A 23,743-nucleotide genomic window follows, 5' to 3' on the forward strand; every position below is an offset into this window, starting at 1 on the left:
AACTACTTTGATAAAAAAAATTTCTTAGAATTTCTCACATAATTTTTCGACTTCTTTATAAATTTTATAACTTTTTAGAAAATTTCTTAGATACAAATTGAAACACTTAAACAATGTTGAGAAAGTCCACATCTTTTATACAATTCTTTATATTTAATTTTGAAATGTTCGAAAATTTCTTATTCTACATTTTCGAAGGAAACTTATAAAATCTAAAGAAATTTAAGGTATTTTTTTTTAATCTTTATAAATTTCAAATATAAAAAATTCTTAAAAATATAAGATAATACGAAAATCTTTTTTACCATCCTTTATAACTTTAATCTTTGTATAAATTTAATCCTCGCGAATATAATTTTCTTCAATCACTGGCCTAGTTTACACCGATCACTTGATACGCGTATTAAATAGTAATTAAATAACTATGTAAATTAGTTCGATTATTGGCTGATCAGCTCAAATATATTCTTTGATACGCGTATCAAGAGATCGGTGTAAACTTATAGATCATTGTAGAAAAAGGCTCATCTATCTCTCAGACGTACAAACATAAAAATCTCTGGACTTTTTTAATTAAAAATAATACAGCCAATAGAGGAACAGGTCTATTTGGCATATTTATATACAGTTACGTTTTTTTACAATGTTAATAGGAACCGTGTGTAAATACACACCCCGTAAGATCTACAAAGGTGGAATTCTCAAAGATAATATATATCTAAGTTTAAACCAAATTATACCAAAATGTAGGGATACCTACTTCAAACAAAATTTCGCATCTGAGTATAATAATAATAGTAAAATAAAGTATATATACACAGGCTTATTCATTGTGTTACAGAAGACCATTAGAATTAGAAAAAACAAAGATACATAAAATATTTGTAAAAACTCGGATCCTCTACCATCTATACAAATTAGCTGCTCTCACGGTCCCAGTCAGTCCCAGTGGTCCCAGGCGGAGGTGACGCGTTAATTAAATCCGTGCGAGGGGGCCGGGGCCGGGGCCGCGCGACTCGGAAACGAGGCCGCTTGCGACACCTGTCGGGCGCGCCTCGCGACCGAGACCCGCACCGCACGCCACCGGAGCGGAGCGGAGCGGAGCGGAGGAGACAGGAGCACGCTCCGGAGGGGTTCCGCTCCGCATACAAGAGGCTGCAGAATGGCACGCGGATAGTCGAGGACTTTTTACATTTTATTTACAATTTTCGCGGACGCGCGCTCCCCGCGAAGCAATTGCGATGGCGTCGACGTACATCAAGGACGAGACGGGTAAGCGCCGATCGCTCGCCGCGCCGCGCGAACGGGCGTACTCCGCGGCCGCGTTACCGCGCCGGCTCTAACCTCGGACGTTGTAAACAAGTGTAAAACGATCGGTTTCCGTGTAATAATAGACCGTTCCCTTTTTCCACGCGCTATAGTTAGGCCGGGTCAACCTCGGGGAGTCTTCACGTGTCCCGGAACGTCGCGGCGTGTTTTCCCTTGGCTGATTACAGTGATTACCCTGCTAGAATTCTCGCACTTGCGTTAACTATAATGTATTTTTTTTTTTTTTAATTTAATACAACACTCGAGATGTTCTTGAAATTTATAAGTGGCCAACGTCAACATTTTGCAGAAATGTGATCAAGAACGTTGCGACTGAAACTTTCTGTTATTGTTTCAGGTACGTTTATCCCCGCGAGTCAACGACCCGATGGCACGTGGCGCAAGCAACGACGTGTGAAAGATGGATATATTCCTCAGGAAGAGGTCCCATTGTAAGTAATCGCGATATATGTTCTTTAATATCTTGATATTACACGGTGACTTTGTTTCACATCACATTTCTTATCGTTTTGTTATTCCCTTTGCAGATACGAGAGCAAAGGAAAGCAATTGATAAAGAAGCCTTTGTATCCTGTGGGCGCGAGTCCAGAATTTATAGCCGAACATAAAGCTAAGATGGAGGCTTTAGCGGCGAAGAACAAAGTGATACCCGGCACGCAAGCGAAAACCCAAGAGGGATCCAAGAAGAAGAAGAAGAAGAGCAAGTCTAAAGCTGTGGAGCCCGTCGTCGAAGGGTTGTCCAAAATCACGATCTCAGAGCCCGAATTTCATAAAGAAGTTCCAGCCCCCCACACCGACAAGCCGCTGTCTACTGCGAAACAAACCACGACAAACAATGTAGCTAAGGACAATTCGAACGCCGCGCAAAAAACGACGGCCGATCCGCAGAAAAGATTGAAAAATCTTCGGAAGAAAATTAGGGAAATCGAAATGTTAGAGGATAAAATCAAAACTGGTGCTCTGAAAAATCCTGATAAGGAGATACTCGACAAACTCGCGCGGAAAACGGAAATCTCTAGGGAGATAAAAAGATTAGAGGCTGCTTTATAGATCCATATCCAATTGAAACTTTCACACGAATTTGTCAGTGCCATCGGAAAATGGTGCGACAGTAAAACTTTCACAATCCTATTATATGACAGAGGCAAATCTTTGTTCCTTTTGACGGTTACATTACAGTTTTAATATTGCATCTTGTATTCATCATTTTTTTATTTACTCACAGTGTGTAGATTGATAATATTGGCCGCATTCAGGAAACACAACTGTTGAGTGAGCGGTCAGTGATTCTTTAATGTGATTGGTTCTTACCTTTGGTTCTACTCCGGATCTAAGTGTAAGAACCAATCATAATGAGCGCTCACTCAACAGTTGTGTTTCCTGAACGCGGCCAATGATACATACATTTATATATATATATATATATACCGCGATGATTATTTAATTGTCAATGATTCTGAATTCTGATACTTGAGCAAAAACTTATACACGTATCTATATGTATATAAGAGAACTTACGTGAAAGTTTTAATAAAAAAAACGAATGGAGTTTTCGTTAAATGAATTATCCTCAGCATCACGTCATGATTCAAAACGGTTAAAAGAGTAAAATTAAACAACCAGTTTTAGATGAATTTATATTAGCGGTCACGATGATCTGAAATACATGTAGACATCTGTGAGTGTTTTAATGAGAATTATTAATGCATTTAATATGATAAGATAAACTATCGATTTATAATATTTATAGCGAATAAACCCGAAATTATATAAAAGTAAAAATCGTCGCGCTTTTGTGAGAAAAATAAATATTCTCAGAATCATTATCCCATAAGTTTTTGTTAATAGTAATTTTATTATATCAATAAAGTATTGTATCATAATTATAAATTATCTCGTGTAATTGATTTTTCTATAGGAAATGTTTGTGATAATAGTCCTGTCAATTTATAAATGCATGTTCTATTAATATACATTACTTGGAATACTTTTTATAATCGAGCCTGATTATCCCATTCATTGATTTTACAAGAATAGTAATAATTAACCACTAATTGTAAGTACGAATATAAGTTTCATTTGCCCCTTTGCGTTCTCGGACGGAGCGCCGCTTGAATTTAAATCGTTTTAATAATTAATAATTCAAATACTATTAGGTCGTAATTAGTATCGTAACTGCACGCAATTATAGTATACCGCTACTATTATTAACGTAACGAAAAATACACACGCGCCGTTTTTGAAGTGCATATTTTGTATAATATAGCTATATCGTGTACAATTAAGTCAACTGACGATTGAGATAGAAACGTAAATCGGAAGGAAGGAAAGATTAAAACTAATACACGTAGTACATACATACACATATACACACCCGTAGCGTAAAAGCAAGGCTGACGTAATAAAAAGGGGAAAAGAAGAGCGATCGCGAGGACGATTCTCGCGATCATCGAGACTCCTAGGCTACCCGGAGACTTCGTCATTTCGAATTTCGAATCTCTCTGACGAAACGCTGTCATTGGGTGAATTCAGAAGCACGACCGCTCACTGAGCCGCTAAAGTAGCAATTAATGGACCCTGCCGGACAAGAAGCTACCTGTTTTACCGACGACGCTCTTCTTTATCGACTGTGGGTGAGAAACGCGATTCCTCGGTGATCCGAAAGATGTCGCCTCGTGTACTGTTTCTGATTTCAACGGGCAACCAATAACCAAACTTTTGGTGATTTGCAGCCTATTCGAGATTCGAGCCAGAGAGAAGGAGCCCTTCAATGCCCTTCATCAGCTTCATCTCTCCAGCTCCTCCTCTACTTGCCGACAATCAATTATACGTCTCGCCACCTCGCCAGTCGCCAGGCACAATTGTTCGCCAATAGGACCATTACTGTAATGACATAAGCGTATGTAAATTTAAAGGGAAAAAAAAAAGAAAAACAAACATAAATAACTGAATCGTCTTTGCGAAGTTGACCTGGCGAATCGCTCTGTTAATTATTACATTTATACGCCATTGGTATATGGCTCGAAATTTTATTCCGCAGATCCAGAATGCCGCATCAAGCATGAAGCTTTTCAAGCTGATAGTGCATCAAAAGAACTTCAGCGGGGAGGACCTGATCATCAACCCGAAGGATTATCCCGGCATAAAGACCGGCGATGTCGTTGAGATTTACCATCCCGACGATGAGTTCAGCCGCCTGCTGTTACAAGTCACCTCCTTCAAGGAGGACCTACAGGGTCGCGAGACCATCAGCGTGGAGAATAACGTAGCGTCGATGTTTCAGCTGCGAACGTTCGCCGATGTATACATGAACATAGTAAACCCGGACGACGTGGCCCTAGATTCCATAGAATTGACGTTTAAGGATCAGTATATGGGACGCAGTGAAATGTGGCGTTTGAAGAACAGCTTGGTACCCTATTCCTTTATTTCACATTTGCTAATTGATCTCTTCTGTATCTCTGAGCAAAAAAAAAATCTATATATGTTCTTCTTAGGTAAACACTTGCGTGTACATCAATAAGAAGATAGAGTTTTGCAGCGGTAGTATACGTTGTCAAGTGTACGAGATGTGGTCACAGGGCGATCGTGTTGCCTGCGGCGTCATAACTGATGACACTAAAGTTTGTGCAATATTATGGTACTTTATTATTCCAATGTCTGCCCTTTATCTTTGTTATAAAAGATCCGATTCTTCTTAGGTAGTGTTTCGATCTTCTACAAGTATGGTATACTTGTTCATTCAAATGAGCTCTGAAATGTGGGATTTTGATATACACGGAGATCTTTACTTTGAGAAGGCAGTTAATGGATTCTTAGCGGACCTATTTCAAAAGTGGAAAAAGAATAGCAGCAATCATGAAGTTACTATAGTACTGTTCTCGAGAACTTTCTACAATGCGACCAGTTTGGAGGAATTTCCAAATCATATGAGGGAGTGTTTGCAGCACGATTACAGAGGGAGATTTTATGAAGATTTTTACAGAGTTGCGGTACAGAATGAAAGATTTGAGGATTGGAGTAATATATTGGTGCAACTGCGCAAATTGTTTACTGATTATCAAAAAATTGTCTTGGAATATCACCAGAAGCCAGGTGTTAATATGCCTAAGGCGGTAAATTCCACTGCTGCGCAAGGCAACTTTTTGGAAGTGTTGAATATGTCTTTAAACGGTAAGTGAGGAACGACCAAATCATTTAAGTAATTTATTTGTCTATTTTGCATCTTATTCTATCCATGATATTTTTACAGTTTTTGAAAAACACTACTTGGATCGCAGCTTTGACAGGACTGGTCAGTTATCTGTAGTCATTACACCTGGAGTTGGAGTCTTTGAGGTTGACAGAGAGCTGACAAATGTGACAAAGCAGAGAATCATCGACAACGGTGTAGGAAGTGATTTAGTATGCGTTGGGGAACAGCCACTTCATGCAGTTCCGTTATTGAAGGTAAAATATAAGTACAAATATATACATATATATATGTATAGATATTGTGTTTCTAATTTATTTATATACAAGTAATATGTGTGTAATATTTGATTCTAGTTTCACAACAAAGATTCCTCTATAAATGCACCAGATGACTATAGCATGCCTCACTGGATAAATCTCAGTTTCTATTCCACGAACAAAAAGATTCCCTATTCCACATTTATTCCACGAATAAAGCTGCCGCAGAAGGTGTCGAAACATCTGACGGATAATGAAAAATTACATTGCAAAACTAGACTTTTGCAAGAAGATCCAAGAGAATGTTTACATAATACGTTATTCGATTATGATGCTTATGATGCACAAGTGTTCCAACTACCAACAGTTCATACTTCAAGGTAAATAAGCTAAATGCGATATCTTTTAGCACTACAACAAAACAATGTTCTCTCTTTCTTTTTTTTTTTATTTTTGTAACAGAAATATAGATTATAGTAAAATTCGGCATAGATAAATCCAATCGTCTTTTATTGTTACTTTATTAAATTAATACGTATATTTTATTGTCGTTTCAGTGTACAAAGGATAAATACGAGGAGAAAAAAGACGAGCGTGGTGTGCCTTGAAACTCATAATAATGGCCATTTGTTAAAGCTTTTGAAACGTAAAATGTCGGATCCTGATATACATCATCCACCACCTGAAACACATTCACCGTCATTACGGAGTGCTGCAATAACGATACCGCACAAAACAGATGACGATAACACTGAATCTAATGAAGATAAAACTGGCAAGCACATATACATGTTTGATAATAATTTGATTATATCATTGAGATATTTATTACAACATATCTGTGATAATTTTATTAGGTGTATCCAGAACGCCGGTGAAAAACGACTTAACAGACTCCGAGATATCTCCGCCGTTTAGACCTATTGTTGGTAGCGCTGGTAGTCCAACGAACTCAATTTCTCAACCGACGAATATACTTAGGCCTGGTAGGGCATTAATCAATCCTTTCGATCCGTCACATGTTACCATTAAACTTACCAGCAACAGACGACGGTGGACTCACATCTTTCCAAAAGGTAATTATTACACTCGTTTTATATCGGTAAATATAATTGATTTTCTTTATCTTGTTTTATGTATATGTAATTATAAATGTACTGAATGTCATATATACATAGTAAATCATACGTGGTAACAATCAACAATCAGTTGTTGAAAATAACTATTTAGTTTTAACTTTCCAATTACCACATATTTTGCACATATTATTTAATATATTAAACCACTGATGACATAAATTTATATGTAAAATCTATCAAAGTTATATTAATATAATTTCGTAGGGCCTACAGGAGTTCTAATACAGCAACATCACTATCAAGCTATTCCAATGCAAACATTGGAGTCACAAAGTGAGACTACATTAGCCACTATAGGTGGACCCTCGATGGAAGTTGGGGCAAGCAATTCAAATCAGATTTCAAGATCGGCATCTCAAATAGGATTCCAAGGTCGTTAGTATTTAGTATTATTAAATTAGAGCATATGTAAGGTATGAAATATGAGAGATACAATAGATAATAAACTTCATGGTCTTACAGACACAAAAGGAAAGTTACTGCGACCTAATCCTTCTGTAACTAATGGAGATAAAGCTGCAAATCCTTCAGCTATGGTGAATAAGAGTCTTACTCTCTTGTGGGGTGCTACTGGTGAGCAGGAATGGACGCCTGCTTTAACAACAGGTTTGCTTTAATATTTCTAATAATTCTCTGAATTTATATCTATACATTTTGCGGGAAATAATAGAAATATTATATATTATTACTCCAAACATTTATTTAACATTATTCTTTCTATAATTACTACATTATTAATTAGGAAGGTTTAATATAATATAAAGTAGTTTGAATGATTTTAAATATATATATATATATATGTATATTATAAAGTTTAATATTATTCTGTAATACATTATAGGGCCTAAAAAAATGCAACAAAGTTATCGACTTAGCGTAATTATCAATAAGCTTACAGTCTAAAAGAGAGAATTCCTGAATAATCCTGTGAATGATAAGATTTAAAAATATTCAATTCAGTAACAAGTTATTTACATTACACATAACACACATATAATTCCAGTATCCAATATCCATAAGTTATACATAATGCTTCTTATGTATTGTGCTTTATCACGTACGATATTTTACCTACTCAGAAATTTTGATATAATATAAATATCGATATATGTATAATAAGCAGGAGTGCTCCTGTGGTTTTAGCTTCGAATTATAATAGTATGGCTCTAAATAATCAAAATTAATTTCCTTTTTATTCTTGTGTTTTATATTATAAATTTCATATTTACACATAAATGTATACCACGTTATCTTTAAATAAAATATATAGTCAGCAAAGAAAGAGACAATAGTTAGGACATATGGTTTGTTGAAAATCACTACAGATTTGCTCCTGTTTATAGATAGTGACAGTGAAAAATTGAACTTACATGTTGCTATTGTTTCATATCAGATATCAGCATCAAAGAAGATTGATAAGTCATTACAACTGATAACATTTATGAAAGAATGAAAATACTTGGAAACATTTTGAAAGCAAATACTATCCCAATATTGTCATTTCTTACATTTATAAAACTTGTTAATACGTGTACAGAAATATGTGTTTTTTTGTGCGTAATACAGAATATACTTCAATGACAAGTTAAATCTTCACATTTTTTTCAATAATACGTTTTCTTTTTCACTTATTTATAATTTTGCATTTATTTTACATGAGTAAAGTAGTTCTTTCCCTTTTTTTATAATAGCTTCGCTTAACCCAATCTTGCAATTACGCTCTGTTCTCATAGAATCACATCTCTGTATCTCGTCGGATGATTACATCCACATATATGTATTTCATATATCCGCGAAAGGTTTTCGCAAGGAAAGAAATCTATTTTCATTCTTGAAAATATCCAATATTAATTTTTTTACAAGACCATCGATCATCGATACGAATAATGTTGTTTATTTCCATGCTATGGTACGTCTAATTGGGATGCAACGCTGGACGCATTGATACGTGTGTGATGTACAACTATGATGTCACTTATGCTGTTTTACAGCCATCATAGGTTAGCGCCATATACTATTAGGGATTGATCCGGTTATGGTATACATTTGTTTATCTATATTAGGGACGTTAGCCCGAAGTAGAAGCGTCACTATTAAAATAGTTTCTTCACAATTCTTCACCATTTCTTCGCCGTAATTGTCTTATGTGTCTGATGCATGTACAACAGATTTCTAGAATTTCAAACGATTATCTTTTTTTTATTTTTTAAATAATATAAAACACATATCCTTTCGCCTGATATTTTCAACCTGTTCCTCCACGTTGAAGCTTAACATCTTCGCTGTAAGCAGCTTTCATCTACCGCACAGATCGCCGCTTGTTCTTTGCTGAGCATCTCGCAAACTGCTCCTTTGCTGTTTTCGTCAGTCAGATATATATTACCTTATGTAAAGCTTATACTTTTCCGCATTTTTATTTTTATTTTTATTTTTTTTTTTAAATACTATTTTATGTGTCTCCTCTCACTGACAAAATGTGCTACAATATAGCCTCGGTTTTCCACATTTATAAGTTAAGGCATACCTACGATACGTAGCTGTTTAGAGATGCTTATTACATTATATTCTCTCTTTTCTGTAGATCTAATCGAGTAACTTTATTGCACCGGCGTATAAAAAGGATAATGTGTATCTATTTTAGATCCGTTAGTTATCTATTTTGTTACACACACGTGACTTAATAACTCAAAATTGATATATCACTATAGAATATTTGTTATTAAGCACATTATAACTAATAATTGTCAGACAGCATGCATTTAGAGAGAGAGAAGACTTTTAATCTTTATCATATGTAAACAGCATTCTCTCGCAAATCATGAGTATTATTAGAAAATGTTTCAGAGTGGGGGGATAAGGGAGATAAGGAATCTACACACAATAATGTGTCTTATCGTAATTAAACTTGTCAATAGGGAACGTATATGATAAAGATTGAATTAAATATACAGAATGTTCCAAAGAATTACTAATTATAAAGTCATGTATGCATACAAACTTTATAATAGAATTTTTTTCGGAAATAAACGTCTACTAAATATTTCTTGGACATCATTATGCTGATATTAATATACATTCTACAGAACATTCTGTATAATGAAAATTATATATCAGTAGTTTCTGCCGAAAGGCAAATTAAATATTATTTTTACTGGTAAAGGGAGATTGAATCGACAATACAGTAGATTCTCGAAAATCTGACATTTCTCAACTATCAAAGTTGATGCATTTTCCTGTAGTGACAATTATTGCAACCCTGATCAAAATATAAAATGATAATTCAGTGCTTCGATTTCTATAATTTCTATTCATTTGTAACAAGTGACATCTCATCGAGCATCTACTCTTTGTGACTACATAAGGAAGAAATGGATATTAAATAAAAATAGAGGAGCTAAAAAGCTTTGAAGCTGGAAAATAATATTCTTGAATATCGATTGTAAAATTGCAACTTATCTGTTTCTTCTTGCATATATAGAATGATGTTTGTAATCACTTCAATCACTTTAAAATTTTATTCGAAACAGGGGTTGACTGGAAATCTTTAACAATCCCTGCATGCCTGCCCATCACTACTGATTACTTCCCAGACAAGCGGAGCTTACAAAACGATTACGTCGTGTCGGACTACAATCTTCTCCCGGACGACGTTAACGCGGATTTTGCCCAACAGCGAGCGATATACAAGAAACCGCTCACAACTGTGGAAGTGTTTAAAGAGCTGGTCTCGCAGCGCTTGGCCCAAGTATTATATAAATAAAGCACTCAGTTTTTTTTTTTTTAATGCGCTTTTATGTAATTGTATCTGGAGTAATCACGAATATTGCATTTAAGGGTTTCCAGCTAATTATTTTACCGTCACTTAACAAGAATCAGAGCAACGCCACTGGCAGCAATCCCGTTCCCGCAATTAGTACGGTAATACGCGGCAGACAGACTGAGTCCGAGCCTAAAGAGGAATATTTGCTTAGCATTGGAAGAATTTTTCACAAAATATCACTGTTCGATAATTCTATAACAGTTACGAGATACCGTCCACGGTAAATATTACATAATTTATAATTTGATATTGGGATCTTGTACCAATCAACTGATTCTGTTGGAACTTAATAGATCTCTTCTTTACACACTTAGTCTTTAGCCGTATTTTTTAAAAGTCAATTTTTCCAAAATTTTAATTACCAGTTAATATCTCACTTCGTGATTTAATTAAATTATCATAGCTACGTAGTTTATTTTATTTACTTGCATATAAAGTTTTTTAAACTCTTTCAAGAGCTTTTTGAATGAATTGATACTAAGTAGTATATAATAAGAAGAATATAAAACTTGTATTTGACACATAATGAGACATATACTTGAATAAATTTTATTATAATTAGTGTTTCTCCAGTGCAACGTGTTACAGAAACACGCAAACTTAAATAACAAATATTGGCAATAATTAAATTTGCAGGCATCCTTACCCACCCTTCAATATTCACTATCAATATCGATTTCATGCTCCGCATCACGACACGTACGAAGTTTCGCGGGTGTCTTTCACCACAGAGAAACTCGAGACCTATAATTGGAATTATCTAGACCATTACATTTGCACACGGGGCCACACTGATTTTGCTTTAGTGGAAGTGAGTGGATTTCCAAAAGTCCGGTTTCCCGCATTATTAAGAAAGTTACTAACTTCGATATTTTCCTTTTATTTCAGGATCTTAAATATGTTTTCTTTCAGGCTCTCAAATATTGGAGGTTTCGAGTATTTCTATTACCATATAATAATCCTGCGACCCGCAGAATTTTAGAAGGTTCCCCAAGATGCGACATATACACTCCGCTCAGTAATGCTGAACAGGCATCATTAATGGACGGCTTCCTGCGTTTTATCGAGGGGTGGTTGAACAAAATACGACGGCCAAATCCCAACAAAAACTGGGTAAATTACTCCCTTTCTAATTTTTTAAATAGAATTTTATATGTATAGAGATGAATTAATCCCAAATTATTAATTATTTATTAGAAATTTTAAATGTATAATAGTTTAACAAATAATAGAAGACGTTCCAAAAAGTATAATTGCGTCACTAGTAACAAAACTTTATACAGAAGACATTTTTTATTATCTTTAACAAAAATTTCTCCAATCTTAATTCGTTTTGATCATTAATTTTTTTTTATCGAATCTTTGTTGCGTAATATTTGAACATTTTGCTGATATAAATCTTTTTGGGACATCCCGTTATATTTATACATATTTTAATTGCAGTTATTTCATTCTACGTGATATTTATTTTAATTGCTTGATAGTTTTGTTGTAAATTATGCTGTTTGAGGAGATATATTTTATTCCCTTTTTTTTATTCCGATTATTTAAAAAAATAAATAAACATATAAGGATCATATTTTATATGTGACATGAAATATAAATTCAATTCTTGAAGGCAATCTCTTTTTCTTTCTTGCACATATACAAAAAAAATAATGTACAAAAATTGCATTTTCTCTGGAATATCTCCTCTATACTATCTCCTCTATACTTGAATGTTGCATGCTCATATTTGATTGATTTTCGCAGATTTATTTTAATGCTTCTGTTAATTATTTTATACCTTATTAACTTTTGAATTACGCAGTTTCTGTAAACATATTTATTGTAGTATAAAATATAATCTTATTAGCGAAATAATGGTCTCTGACAAACCTAATTCTATCAATTGTAGATAAAACATTGCTGTATAACATGCTGGAGAGACTATACAAGACTATACACTAGGATATACAATTAGAAAACTAAAAGAAATGCACGGCTTTTTACAAAGCTTCTTTTGACACTTTGCGTTAACGTCAGCCTATAACATGTACAATAGCAACATTCAGGGCCGATATCACAGTCTCCGATTAACGTGATCCTCCGATTAAACTCACTCTGCATCTCTTTCTAGGGGGATAGTTAGAGTGAGTTTAATCGGAGGATCACGTTAATCGGAGACTGTGATATCGGCTCTCAGCAGTATTAATTTACTACTTAACGATATAATACTTATACCTCTATACTACAAATTACGATCGTTCCGAAATACATATCAAAGTATTTGTTAGACGTATCCGTTGACAGCAGATTAAGATTACGATAACAAGGTCACAATAAGTCTCTACTTACAAAATAAAGATTTACAAATTCGATATTACATACGTATAGATGTGCGATAGGTAGAGACATGTAGCTGGAATGTTTGTATGGGGAGGGGGATTTCAGCATGATATGTTTCAGAGCCCCACAGCTCTAGGTGGTGTCCCTCCAAGAGATCCTGCCTCTCATTTGACCAGACGCAGGCACAGCACGAGCCTGATATTCCTCACTAACCAGGTACATCCTCCCCTCCTGTAGCCACTGAGTGGTTGTATACACTGAGTCCAAATTGTTGGGATTCTCGTTCGTACGAGCTTCCGACTAGTTAATTACAAGCGGTACAATAAGAGAAAATTTCTTGTAAAGAGATCTTCGATTCTCTACAGACTGTTGTATACACAATATATTATTCCCGATATAGAATACTGATACAAGTGAAGTAAAGTTGCAGCAGGAAAGATAATTTTGCACAACAGTGAAAAGAAGATTCCGAGATTATATTCAGAGAGCGCTCACAGGCTGCCAAGAGAAATTTAACATTCATCTCTTTTGGAAACTTGTAATTGCAAAAACCTCTTTTTACTTGGATGTGGAATGGTCCCAACTGGTGCAATTTTACCCGATTTTTTTCAAGGCTATTCGAGTTTCTCGATAGACTCGCTTCTTTGATACGTGTTACCTGGAATGATCAGGCCAGCTTACACAATACAATATAATCTCACGATAACTATGACCGTGCTTGATATATTTTTGCGTTGAATGTGCATCTATGATTTTTAGCGAGCTTAACCGTTATGCGTCAGATGTTATGATGTGTTTGATTTACACTCTTCTCTCGTTACATATATATGTATATATACACGTATAATATATGTATATATATGTATACATACATATATATGACTTATGCCTTATACGAGAGCGACTTTTAAGCAACACTTTTTAATGTTTGAACATCGCATTCTAGTTATACCTATACATTTTCACGATATCATCAGCTTGATCATTACCATTCGCAGTTATCCATACATGTCATCATACTTTCCAGACCAATCTAGTCGGCAGCTCTCCTTTCAGGGAGCGACTCGGGAGCAACCGCCTGCCAGAGAAACCGAGACCAAGGTTTGAATATGTCTACCTTGATGATTTCAGCATTGTTGCTTTGCGCCAATTTTTAACTACGTAGTTTTGCGGACTCCTCTTTTGTTCTTTTTTTTTCAGTGGACTATCCCAAATTGGTGTGGTCGATGGTTTTCATTATTGCTTGGTTTTTATTATGTACGGCAAATGTTTGATCACTGGAGCGAGACTTTTGTATCACATTGTGTTTAATTGGCTCATTGATTTTACGGAATATTATCACTTATATTTTATCAGTGCTACATATTTTCATGTGCATTTTATGTTAAATACAACTTGTCCGGTACAAGAGTGCATTTGACTTAAATAAAGGAGGAACAATCAGAGAACAATATCTGATGCCGAAATGCGTGATGACGATATGAAGCATAAACGTAACATAATCGGTGAACCATTCTTTGACGCTTTCCTGGAATTTGACATTGTTTTATATTAATGTATGGCTATATTAAATCCAGTTTCTTTTCAGTTTAACGCTTTTGGTGATTGCTCTTGCTAAGATCAGAAGCACAATTAAAAAAAAAAAAAGGATGCACCGATACATCTGACATGAGTGCATACAACACTTTTTCGACTCCACTATTATCGTGCATGTCTTTTTTGTTTGTTTGCGATTTTGTGATTTTTTAAAATATAAAACACACTTGAGTGTCTTTGCATACTACATATACTACAAATTATCCTTACTCCGCACTTTTGCTCATCGTGGGCTTTGATAATAACCGTCGCGACACTTTGATTAATATCCTCTCGATGTCACTCAATGTGGAGCAGGTGCAACGCATTAGGAGGAAAGCGAGAGAGTCTAAGAGGGACCCCCCCCCCCCACATAGTTTCTGTATCTTTCAGCTTCTTTCATCTTTTTTCTGTTTGTCTTCCAATTAATGCCCAGCCTAGAGAGCATACATACGACGTGCCGAGGACAAACGAGATGTAAAAGCTTAAGTTTAACGGCATTTGTATGTATGCTCTGTGTGAGCATTTTGGTAGTGAGTGAGGGAGTGACGGGGTTGTTGGTCCTCTGTACAGGAGAGGCATGTAGTGAATACCGCTGCGGCTGCCCGCACGTGCCTCGACACTCCTCGCCACGTGCCAAACAGGTTGGTCTCACTCTCTTATTCCTTCCGTAATTCATTGTCAGATTAAGAATACGAAACTATTCGCATACGACGTTGAGCATTAAACACATACGCGTTTTACTTTATAATATGTAAATGGTACGGGCTCTCTAATCTCAAACTCATGCTGTCGAGTATTCTTTTAGTCTCGCACGTATGCGCTAAGTATGCAAACAGTCACAAAGCCATGCAATATTTTATATTAAATGAAGAATTGTTGTAGTAAATTAATTTTTATTTTAATTCACTTTTGATTAACTTGAACAAAATGGCTTGTTTTTTATAAGATAATCGGAATGTGTATATAAGAAGAATATATCGAAGTTTATTAAGAATCATTGACAAAAAGGTAGACGATAACGATAAACATTTTTTGCCAACAAGAAAAATTTCTTTTCTTCATTTATTTTTCATAAAGGATATAAAAGTTAAACTTATGTCTGTGACTAAAGAAATATTCAATAGAACAGCGGTATTTTGTATATCTCTTATTCTTGAGATCTTGCGAAAATAAAACTCATAAGATTAACAACGAATCTATTTTCACTTGAATAACATTATCTTGCGATAGAAAAGCGTGTTGGAGCCGTTGTTTCTGTAAAGTTTTTATCTAATTTGCTATGGGGAGGTGACATAAAATAGAATAAAACATTTTTGCTTAGATAGCGTTAACATATAAATCGCTTCGTAGATTCTGCATCTTCTTTCTGCATGCTAGTAACAATTACTTAATGAATATTCTCCATTTTCATGCGTGATTTAGATCCGGTTCCAAAGTGATGGACAGAGGACGTGTGTCGCCTGCCAGTGAAGCCGTTTTGCCGTTGTCGCTCGAGCAACAGCAGCAGGATCATTTCGACGCTAACGACGACAGGTACAAGGATGTCACTTGCTTCAATGACTTTTACTTTAGCAGTAGAATACCTAAACGCATCAATTTGCTGAATGATACTTTGTTTAAGAGCCTCAATGTTCATGTACAAGATAATTCATTCGGTATGTTAATTACGAAACATTCAGTGTTAAATCGCATCAATTATCAATACCTGGTGACTTATCAATTTATGACAAACCTTCAATTATAAGGTTTATGATATTTATGAAGCAAAGAGTTATTGATTCCGCCTTAATTTATTTTAAGGAAAAATTCTCATCTTGTTCGATATTGAAAATAAGTAATAAGGATTCTTTCTGAATAATCGTTCTGGTATCAAATATATAAATGATGTAATTATAAACTTGATTACAGTGCAAATCAGGAGCTGACCAAGATAAAAAGCAATGCGACGAATGTGGAAATTTTGGAGGCCATGAAACATCCTCAAACTGGTGTTGGCTTCTTAACACAACATCCCTCGCTGCCCAGCCAAACGTTTGTTAGCGCCGATGCGATCCAGTGGTTGAACAACCACATAGAAGGCGGCATGGGGATCGAACAGGGTATTAATATCATGAAGGTAAAGATTTAGAAAAATTTTGTTATCTATTCGATGCAGATTATATAATTTGAGTTTGAATAAGTATATCATCCATGTATATTTAATCTCAACTTACATATATTGCATACATTGCTTACATTGCATTTTTATAGATATTTTTGCATAGTTAATAAACGTAAAAACAGAAATTCATCTTATATCAAGAAATATGTCAGTTTCTCCGTCAAGTAGAGTACTGCTTAAAACAGAAACTTCATGGCACTTTTTAAAAAAGATTTTGCACATTTTATTGCACTCAAACAAAAAAAAAGAGAAGATTTTAATTACACGTTTTATCTAAAGCTTTATTGCAGCAATAAAATTATATAATAACAATTTATCTTTGTACAGGGAATGATTCAAGACAAATTGATATGCCATGCGTCCGGCGATTTCTCGCAACCATTTGTGCTGGGATTTTATTTGTATCATATCGTGCAGGATGAAAATCAAAAAGGTAAATAATGCGACCGAATTTTCAACAATTCGCAATTCCATCGCTTTCTTTGGTAACAGCCGCAGACTATTCCGCGCCGCTTGGGAATCTGCAAAGTTTCGAGAACGAGTGGGTGGAGGTAGAAATGAGACCGCCGAAAGGATGGTGTGAACCAACGTCTTCGACAACAGTGTCGACAGTACCTGCCATAACAATACCTTGCGACACTATTGACGAATCCAACGTTCCACCTTTTCTGAGAGACGACATCGATTTAACCGAACCGATGGATGATAGAAATTGGACAGGTACTAAAAGCACGCAATTTATGCGTGTGCCCTTCATATCACGACATTACAAATATCCTTTTAAAATACAAGAAAAGTTAGTCTTTAATTTACAATGAATATAAATCATATACAGAATCATCTATCAAGATTCGTATCGATAAAGTAGAGATACATAAAACGAGTCACATATAATTTGTTTTCTTTTAGTGCCATTGTATAAACATACTCATCTTGATATCGACATCAATAATAAAAGTGACAGGATCGAATGGGGTCACTTGAGATACCAGTCCATTTACAAAGTAGATAATTCTTATGAACTCGTAGTACAATGGGTTGCGTCATCTGGGAGCATAGTGGCTGATCTGGTAAGCAACGGTTTACCTTCCCCTATCTGATTTCTTCCGTTACACTGTCGAAATGTTGCTAATAATCAATCTCTGTCTGTAAGATATTCGTTTGGCAACGCAAGGCTCAAATGTGCGGGATACAGATGATACCGATTCCTAGCGATCTGTTAGCGCTACCATATGTCTTGAAGAGCGATCCTCTCAGAGGTCCTATTTTCATACCTCTCGATACAGAATGTTTAATGGCAAATAAGCGGCATCTCTTTGAAGGTTTGTCCTAACTAATCTGATTGTGTTACCAGCCTCATTAAAAAAAAAACACTGTCCTATTTGATAAAAGTAATGAATACAAATTTACAGAATTCCGTGAAGATACCTACGCACAAAGGTTGTTTTTATTCCAAGAAGCAATTCTACAGAGATTCGGCTTCATGCCGTGCTTAGTCGAGAATACCGAAAATGACCGTCAGTACGTTCACATCACTGGTAACGCATTTATATTAGTGCCATCCACCACGAATACTCGGCCACGTCCACGAACCGGTACGAACGTCGTACGGCGAAATACAGGACAGAAAAGATACCCAGTTCATTCGGACCAGTCTAGTCCGCACGAAGCATACATTACCAGACATGTTGGGGGAAAGAAGGACGATCATAGCACAGATAGGAAAGTGAGTGATCTTATCGCATACTTAAGCCGCTTAAGCGATTATTTAAACTTTCATGAATTAATAACACTGGCATAAATTGGTAAAGATTTAATAATAAAGGTTATCTCTGAATTTGAAGAAAGATATTCGGTGTTACGATGCAAAATGTTTAAGAGCTATTACAGTCTTCCTCAACATATATGCATATATATTTTTTAAAAACTAATGTCAAATTTTGTCTATTAAAAATCATAATTGTTATTAATTTTAGATGGGCTTTTTGTGGTCCTGGAATCATATGATCAGCCGCAAGTGGAAATTATTATCTCTCTCGGCGGGCGACGAAGTTTTCCAGAAAAAAATCATACAGGATTTTCGACATTTTTGTTCCAATGGAGATAATAGACTTAAAGAGTTTTGGGAATCTTGTTGGGAGTTAAAGGAAAAAACTTGTACAAAAGCAAAGTAGCAAGATGTTTTTTAACGTTTTTTAAAACATCTTTTGTCTAAAGATTTATTAAGTTATCATCGATCATTTATGTAAATTTCGTCAAATCATCATTCGACTGTTAATCTCAATTTATCAAAAATACGATATAGCAAATAGTAATGTTTTTAAGGTATATTTGATAGCCATTGTAAGCAGGATGAAAGTATATAAATTGTACAATATGATTATGTAATACTATAATATGAATTGTACAATATTATACAATATTATTTAAGCTAATGCTATACTATGAACGATTCGTGATTTGAAATTCGCATTTCGCTATGAGATTCGTAAGTAATATGAATAAGCAGATTCGTCTAGTTTCCATTCATTGTTTATTACTCATGCCAGCTGAGCAATTTTTTGACAAAATCAAAGGGCGCAAATTACCACGAATCAGTCAATTTATATTGCTCGTACATAGAACTACTATGCTATACAAATAATGAATCACGAGGTGCGAATCATGAATCGCATGGTCTGCGTTAGCTTTACGATTCAGCGAAGCAATGCAGATCAGGACACGTATTATGAAACTTTTTGGAATAGATTCCAATCGAAATTGTAGTTATTTTTTAGATTTATAACGTGTTTTCTAGAGAAAACGGATAATTCTGTTAATTAATAATTCGGAATATCGGAACCATTTAGTTAATTCCTAGATTTCTGTTATGTCTTTTAGGGAAAACGAAATAATCTCGCGAATCCATTCCGAAAAGTTCCATAATACGTGCCCTGAACCAGTTATTGTCATTCAAGAGTGAGAAAAAGTAGGATATTTTTAAGACTGTGTATGACTGGAAAAAGAAGAAAGAACCTGAAGCAGCTGAGAATTAAATTTTGGAAATTTGTTATTTGCTATTTTTCCCATTTTTTGTTTTATAATCCTCGTCTAAAAACCTACTTTACACTTATAATTCTTTATGATCGTTATTTTGAGAAATGTAAGAAGATGCACTATATTGTTATATAGAGTGCTTCTTAAGTACTGTCCAATATTTTAGGATATCATACGTTCATATAAACTTTTCTTTTCATAAAATGACATCAAGAATCAATTCCTAAATCTAAAATATTGGATACTTAAGAAACATATGTTATATATAGCATTCGAAGTCAAATATTGTAAACGTAATTTCGGGATATGTAAAAAATTTATTTTATATATCTTCTTCGAGTAGATTACGAATTCCAGAAAATTATAAATTAAAATCGGCAATCGTTGGTAAATGGGAGAATTTGTATCAGATTCTCCTCGCCCTAACTAAACGTTACTAAACATTCCCGATACATGCGGTGTCCTCGATACTTCAAAAGGATTCGTCATTGTTCAACAAAAAATACAGCATCGAATCCATCATGGATGAATCTCGTACGTGAACGGATTCTCGATCGAGCAACGACATTTCCGTAAGAATATTTACGCGTAATTGAATCGTAACAAAGCGATAATATGCGTCGAGCGATAAGTGGCTCGATCACTGAGTCATCGTCAAAGGCATGCAACGATGATCAATGATAGCGGCATTGACAGCTGGAAGACGGGATCCGATTCTAATGGATTCACTCGAAGGAGGTTTGGTCTCGTCGATCACCGTGCCGATTCCGATAAAGACGCGATTCTGACGCGAGTGAAAAACTCGAGTTCCGGCCCCGAGATTCGTTACATCAACCCCGCCATTTATACGGAATCCATCGGCGAGCAGGACACAGGTAGCAAGCTGACGTTATTTATCGTCATTTGAACGTCAAAACGATGTTTTTAATAACAGCGTCAACTTGCTGGGGAAGGTCGCTGTCAAATCCAAAATAGAGAATTAAGAGAATTCAAAAAAATCCTTTAAAAAGATTCTTTTTTTAATTAGAATTTTGAAAGATTAAAATAATTCCCAATCGAATCGAATAGACTAGATATAGAAAAGAATAAGAGAATGACAATTGTAAAGCCGGAACTAGCAGCGTAGCGATTATACTAATTAGTATATCATTTTATTAGGGACACCCTCTCAACCGTCTTTGAGAGCTAGGCTTTTCTAAATTGAATTCGGAGGGAGCAATATGGGGTTTGGTTTTTCGCAGGGCGTCGCAACGGAGACGTGATCGACCCAAATCGACGTTATGATTCCAATAACGCTTCGGCGATCGATCTGTCTGTCGTCGCGAAGGATACAACGAGCGCTAATGACGCGAACGAGCACCCGGGACGAAGCACCTACAGATGTTACTCGACATCCCTTCCGGACGCTACATTGCCCCTCGAAACGTCCACGGCTCGGTCCGCGATCTCATCCGAAAGCATCGCACGAGTGGAACGACGATGCAAGATTGATAGCGTTTCCGTCGATCGAAATGAGGCGAACGTTGATCAGAACGAGGCGATGAAACGGGACAGGTATATTTGTTTCTCGTTTCATCATACGATTTTTATTAAACGTCAAAGTGTACGAGCGAGAATACAATATGTGCAGGTGCGTCCTGGACGGTCGGCAGGTCGTGCGAATTTCCACGACGTCGTTCTCGACCGAATCGAGCGGGTCGAACGGGTCTGACCTCAGCAGAAGGCTCGCCCATTCGGAGTGGATGCGGAAGAAGCACGAGGCCGCGCAGAAGGCGAGGGAGAAGGAGGAACACGCCGCGAAGAAGCGACAAGAGGAGGAGGAGAGGGCAGCGCGGGAGAAGGAGGAGAGAACGCGGCTAGAAAAGGAGAACTTTCTCAAGTGGGTCGAGAGGAAGAGGCAGCAGGAGCTTGACAGGAGAGCTATCCTCGAGAACGAATTGGAATTGCAGAGGCGGCTGAAGGAGATCGAGGACAATCTCGCCGGCGCGAAAACCACGTATCTCCGTCGGTGGTTTCACAAGAAGAAAGAGGAGCAGAAGGGTGTGGCGGTTGTACTTCCGGCGCGCGGCTTACCCTGTTAAATTCGTAGTGTCAAATTATAATCAGTTTGAGTTATTTTTAATCAAGCCTATATAGGTCGTCATTACTTCTATTCAATATGTCGTTCATTTAACTAAACTAATAAAATAATAAATTTCGACACACGTGGTAATTAAAAATAAATAAAATAATTAAAAATAACAAAATGTTATTTAACTCGAGGTATTGGTTTCCTTTTTATTTTTTAATATTTAACAGTGTACCGCGCCCTGTCTGCTCGTAAAGAGACGCGATGATAAGAATTGATATATCCTGTTTTGCAGCGCGACGTAAGGAGCAGGAGACGAAGCAGAGGGAGATGAACGAGGAGCGCGAGAGGAGACTAGAGCAGAGCACGAGAGCGTACGAGAAGTGGCGAGAGAATTCTAAGAACAAACCCAAGCCCGCCACGCAAGGGTTGCTTCGTATGTAAAATACAATGCAGCTAAATAACAAAACGATCGATGCGAGCGCAGAGATGAAATGTGCGCAGGATGATTCTTTATTATTATATCTTCAATTATAGTGGCACATAATTAAAAATCACTCTCTGCAGAATGTCTCGCATCGTGCCACTGCTAGAGATAATAATTACGTAATTAGTGTTGTAATTATGACTAACGAGCGCCGTAATTTAAACGGATTAATTTCCGTTACATAAAAGAAGGTGGATAATGTCTATAAAACGAAGTCTCATAAAAAAAAAGTTTTTTCTACATTTCGACTTATTTTTTTAATGTAAAATCACCCCTTTTCTGTATATGTTTTCAATGCCGTGTAATTTTTCATACGGATAACTGACAAATATTTTAAAATGAATTAACGCGTTGTCTTCCAGCTCATCAGAAAGCGAAGCCAGCGTACGTAAATCCAATTCCTTGGCAGTCGATCGTGGAGATCGACCCCGATGAAGCGCAGGAGGAGACGTTACACGAGAAAAAGGGGAATATAAATCAATTGAAGATGAGCGGCAGAAAAACGATCGCGGCCCATCAATAACTGCGATCGAGAAAATCCAATCGGGACACCTGAAATACGATTTGAATACAGGAGAATTTGTAGTTTTATTAGCGTAAATAAATTTAAAAAATCTTTCACTAGATTTTCTCGCCGTTGTCAATTAATCACAAGTCTCACTCGGGGCCTCAATTGTGTCAAAATACTTGATTACAAAAATACAAGGTAAGACAAAATTATGTCTTCCCGTATTATATTCGCGAGAGAAAATTTTGGAATTATACATTTCTACTGGTACGGATCCCACAATTCCACTTTCTCCCCTAGCGAGTATAAGGGTATATAAAGGGTGATAAGATATCACATCTCGATTGATATATGTCAATTTGATTGAAGTGATTTTTAATGATATAGGTTTGTTCACACGTTTAATGACAACCTGTGCTACATAATACAAAGTATTTGATTATAACAAGACAAAGCAGACCTCGTGACTTTGTAATCGGTATCTCTTTCTCTCTATCTTTCTTTCTTTCTCTCTCTCTCTCTCTCTCTCTCTCTCTCATTCACACACTCTCTCTTTCTCTCTCAAATAATTATCAAACTATTACACCTTCAGCTCCTCTAACGCGAGAAGAACACACCTATTATTTCGTAAACCGTTAATTGTATAGTACGAGAAATATCGCGTGAGAGCTTTTCTCATCGTCTATTTGCCATACGTAAGACACATTATCTTCCTTGGACAACGACCTTTTCTCTAAATAATGTCTTAGTCGCTTTCGTTCACACATATTCGTCTCTCACCAGATTATATACAATATACACAATACTTGCATCCTTACAAAGCGCATCCTACCTGTG

At 36.0% G+C, this 23,743-nt stretch overlaps 3 protein-coding genes across 10 annotated transcripts; all 3 read left to right on the forward strand.

Annotated features, from left to right (window-relative positions):
- Window positions 1–1,084: 1,084 nt before the first annotated feature.
- Window positions 1,085–3,209, forward strand: LOC112451587 (partner of Y14 and mago). The gene is made up of 3 exons (XM_025011286.1): window positions 1,085–1,272; window positions 1,667–1,760; window positions 1,857–3,209. Exons 1-3 carry the CDS (start codon window positions 1,242–1,244, stop codon window positions 2,377–2,379), a joined length of 648 nt encoding a protein of 215 aa, XP_024867054.1. The 5' UTR covers window positions 1,085–1,241; the 3' UTR covers window positions 2,380–3,209.
- Window positions 3,210–4,026: 817 nt separating this feature from the next.
- LOC112451584 (GATOR complex protein DEPDC5) lies at window positions 4,027–19,843 on the forward strand. 8 transcript variants are annotated; one of them, XM_025011274.1, is made up of 25 exons: window positions 4,027–4,228; window positions 4,370–4,741; window positions 4,827–4,952; window positions 5,031–5,502; window positions 5,582–5,778; window positions 5,878–6,161; window positions 6,339–6,556; window positions 6,639–6,857; window positions 7,125–7,292; window positions 7,383–7,526; window positions 8,912–8,920; window positions 10,448–10,665; window positions 10,755–10,960; window positions 11,377–11,551; window positions 11,629–11,853; window positions 13,189–13,284; window positions 14,096–14,169; window positions 16,069–16,179; window positions 16,555–16,762; window positions 17,135–17,240; window positions 17,300–17,527; window positions 17,717–17,877; window positions 17,961–18,129; window positions 18,220–18,533; window positions 18,784–19,843. In XM_025011274.1, exons 2-25 carry the CDS (start codon window positions 4,391–4,393, stop codon window positions 18,979–18,981), a joined length of 4,677 nt encoding a protein of 1,558 aa, XP_024867042.1. In that variant the 5' UTR covers window positions 4,027–4,228; window positions 4,370–4,390; the 3' UTR covers window positions 18,982–19,843. The 8 variants fall into 8 exon arrangements, with proteins under 8 accessions (XP_024867042.1, XP_024867044.1, XP_024867047.1 ...); XM_025011276.1 differs by lacking the exon at window positions 14,096–14,169 and adding an exon at window positions 15,217–15,287; XM_025011279.1 differs by having other exon boundaries at window positions 11,653–11,853.
- Window positions 19,844–19,926: 83 nt separating this feature from the next.
- LOC112451585 (vicilin-like seed storage protein At2g18540) lies at window positions 19,927–23,536 on the forward strand. Its single transcript, XM_025011283.1, has 5 exons — window positions 19,927–20,718; window positions 21,085–21,397; window positions 21,474–21,883; window positions 22,207–22,347; window positions 22,761–23,536. Exons 1-5 carry the CDS (start codon window positions 20,514–20,516, stop codon window positions 22,919–22,921), a joined length of 1,230 nt encoding a protein of 409 aa, XP_024867051.1. The 5' UTR covers window positions 19,927–20,513; the 3' UTR covers window positions 22,922–23,536.
- The last annotated feature ends 207 nt before the right edge of the window (window positions 23,537–23,743 follow it).

This window comes from Temnothorax curvispinosus, unplaced genomic scaffold (assembly GCF_003070985.1).
Source record: "Temnothorax curvispinosus isolate PA1 unplaced genomic scaffold, ASM307098v1 QBEX01002391.1, whole genome shotgun sequence".
Taxonomy (NCBI): Eukaryota; Metazoa; Arthropoda; class Insecta; order Hymenoptera; family Formicidae; genus Temnothorax; species Temnothorax curvispinosus.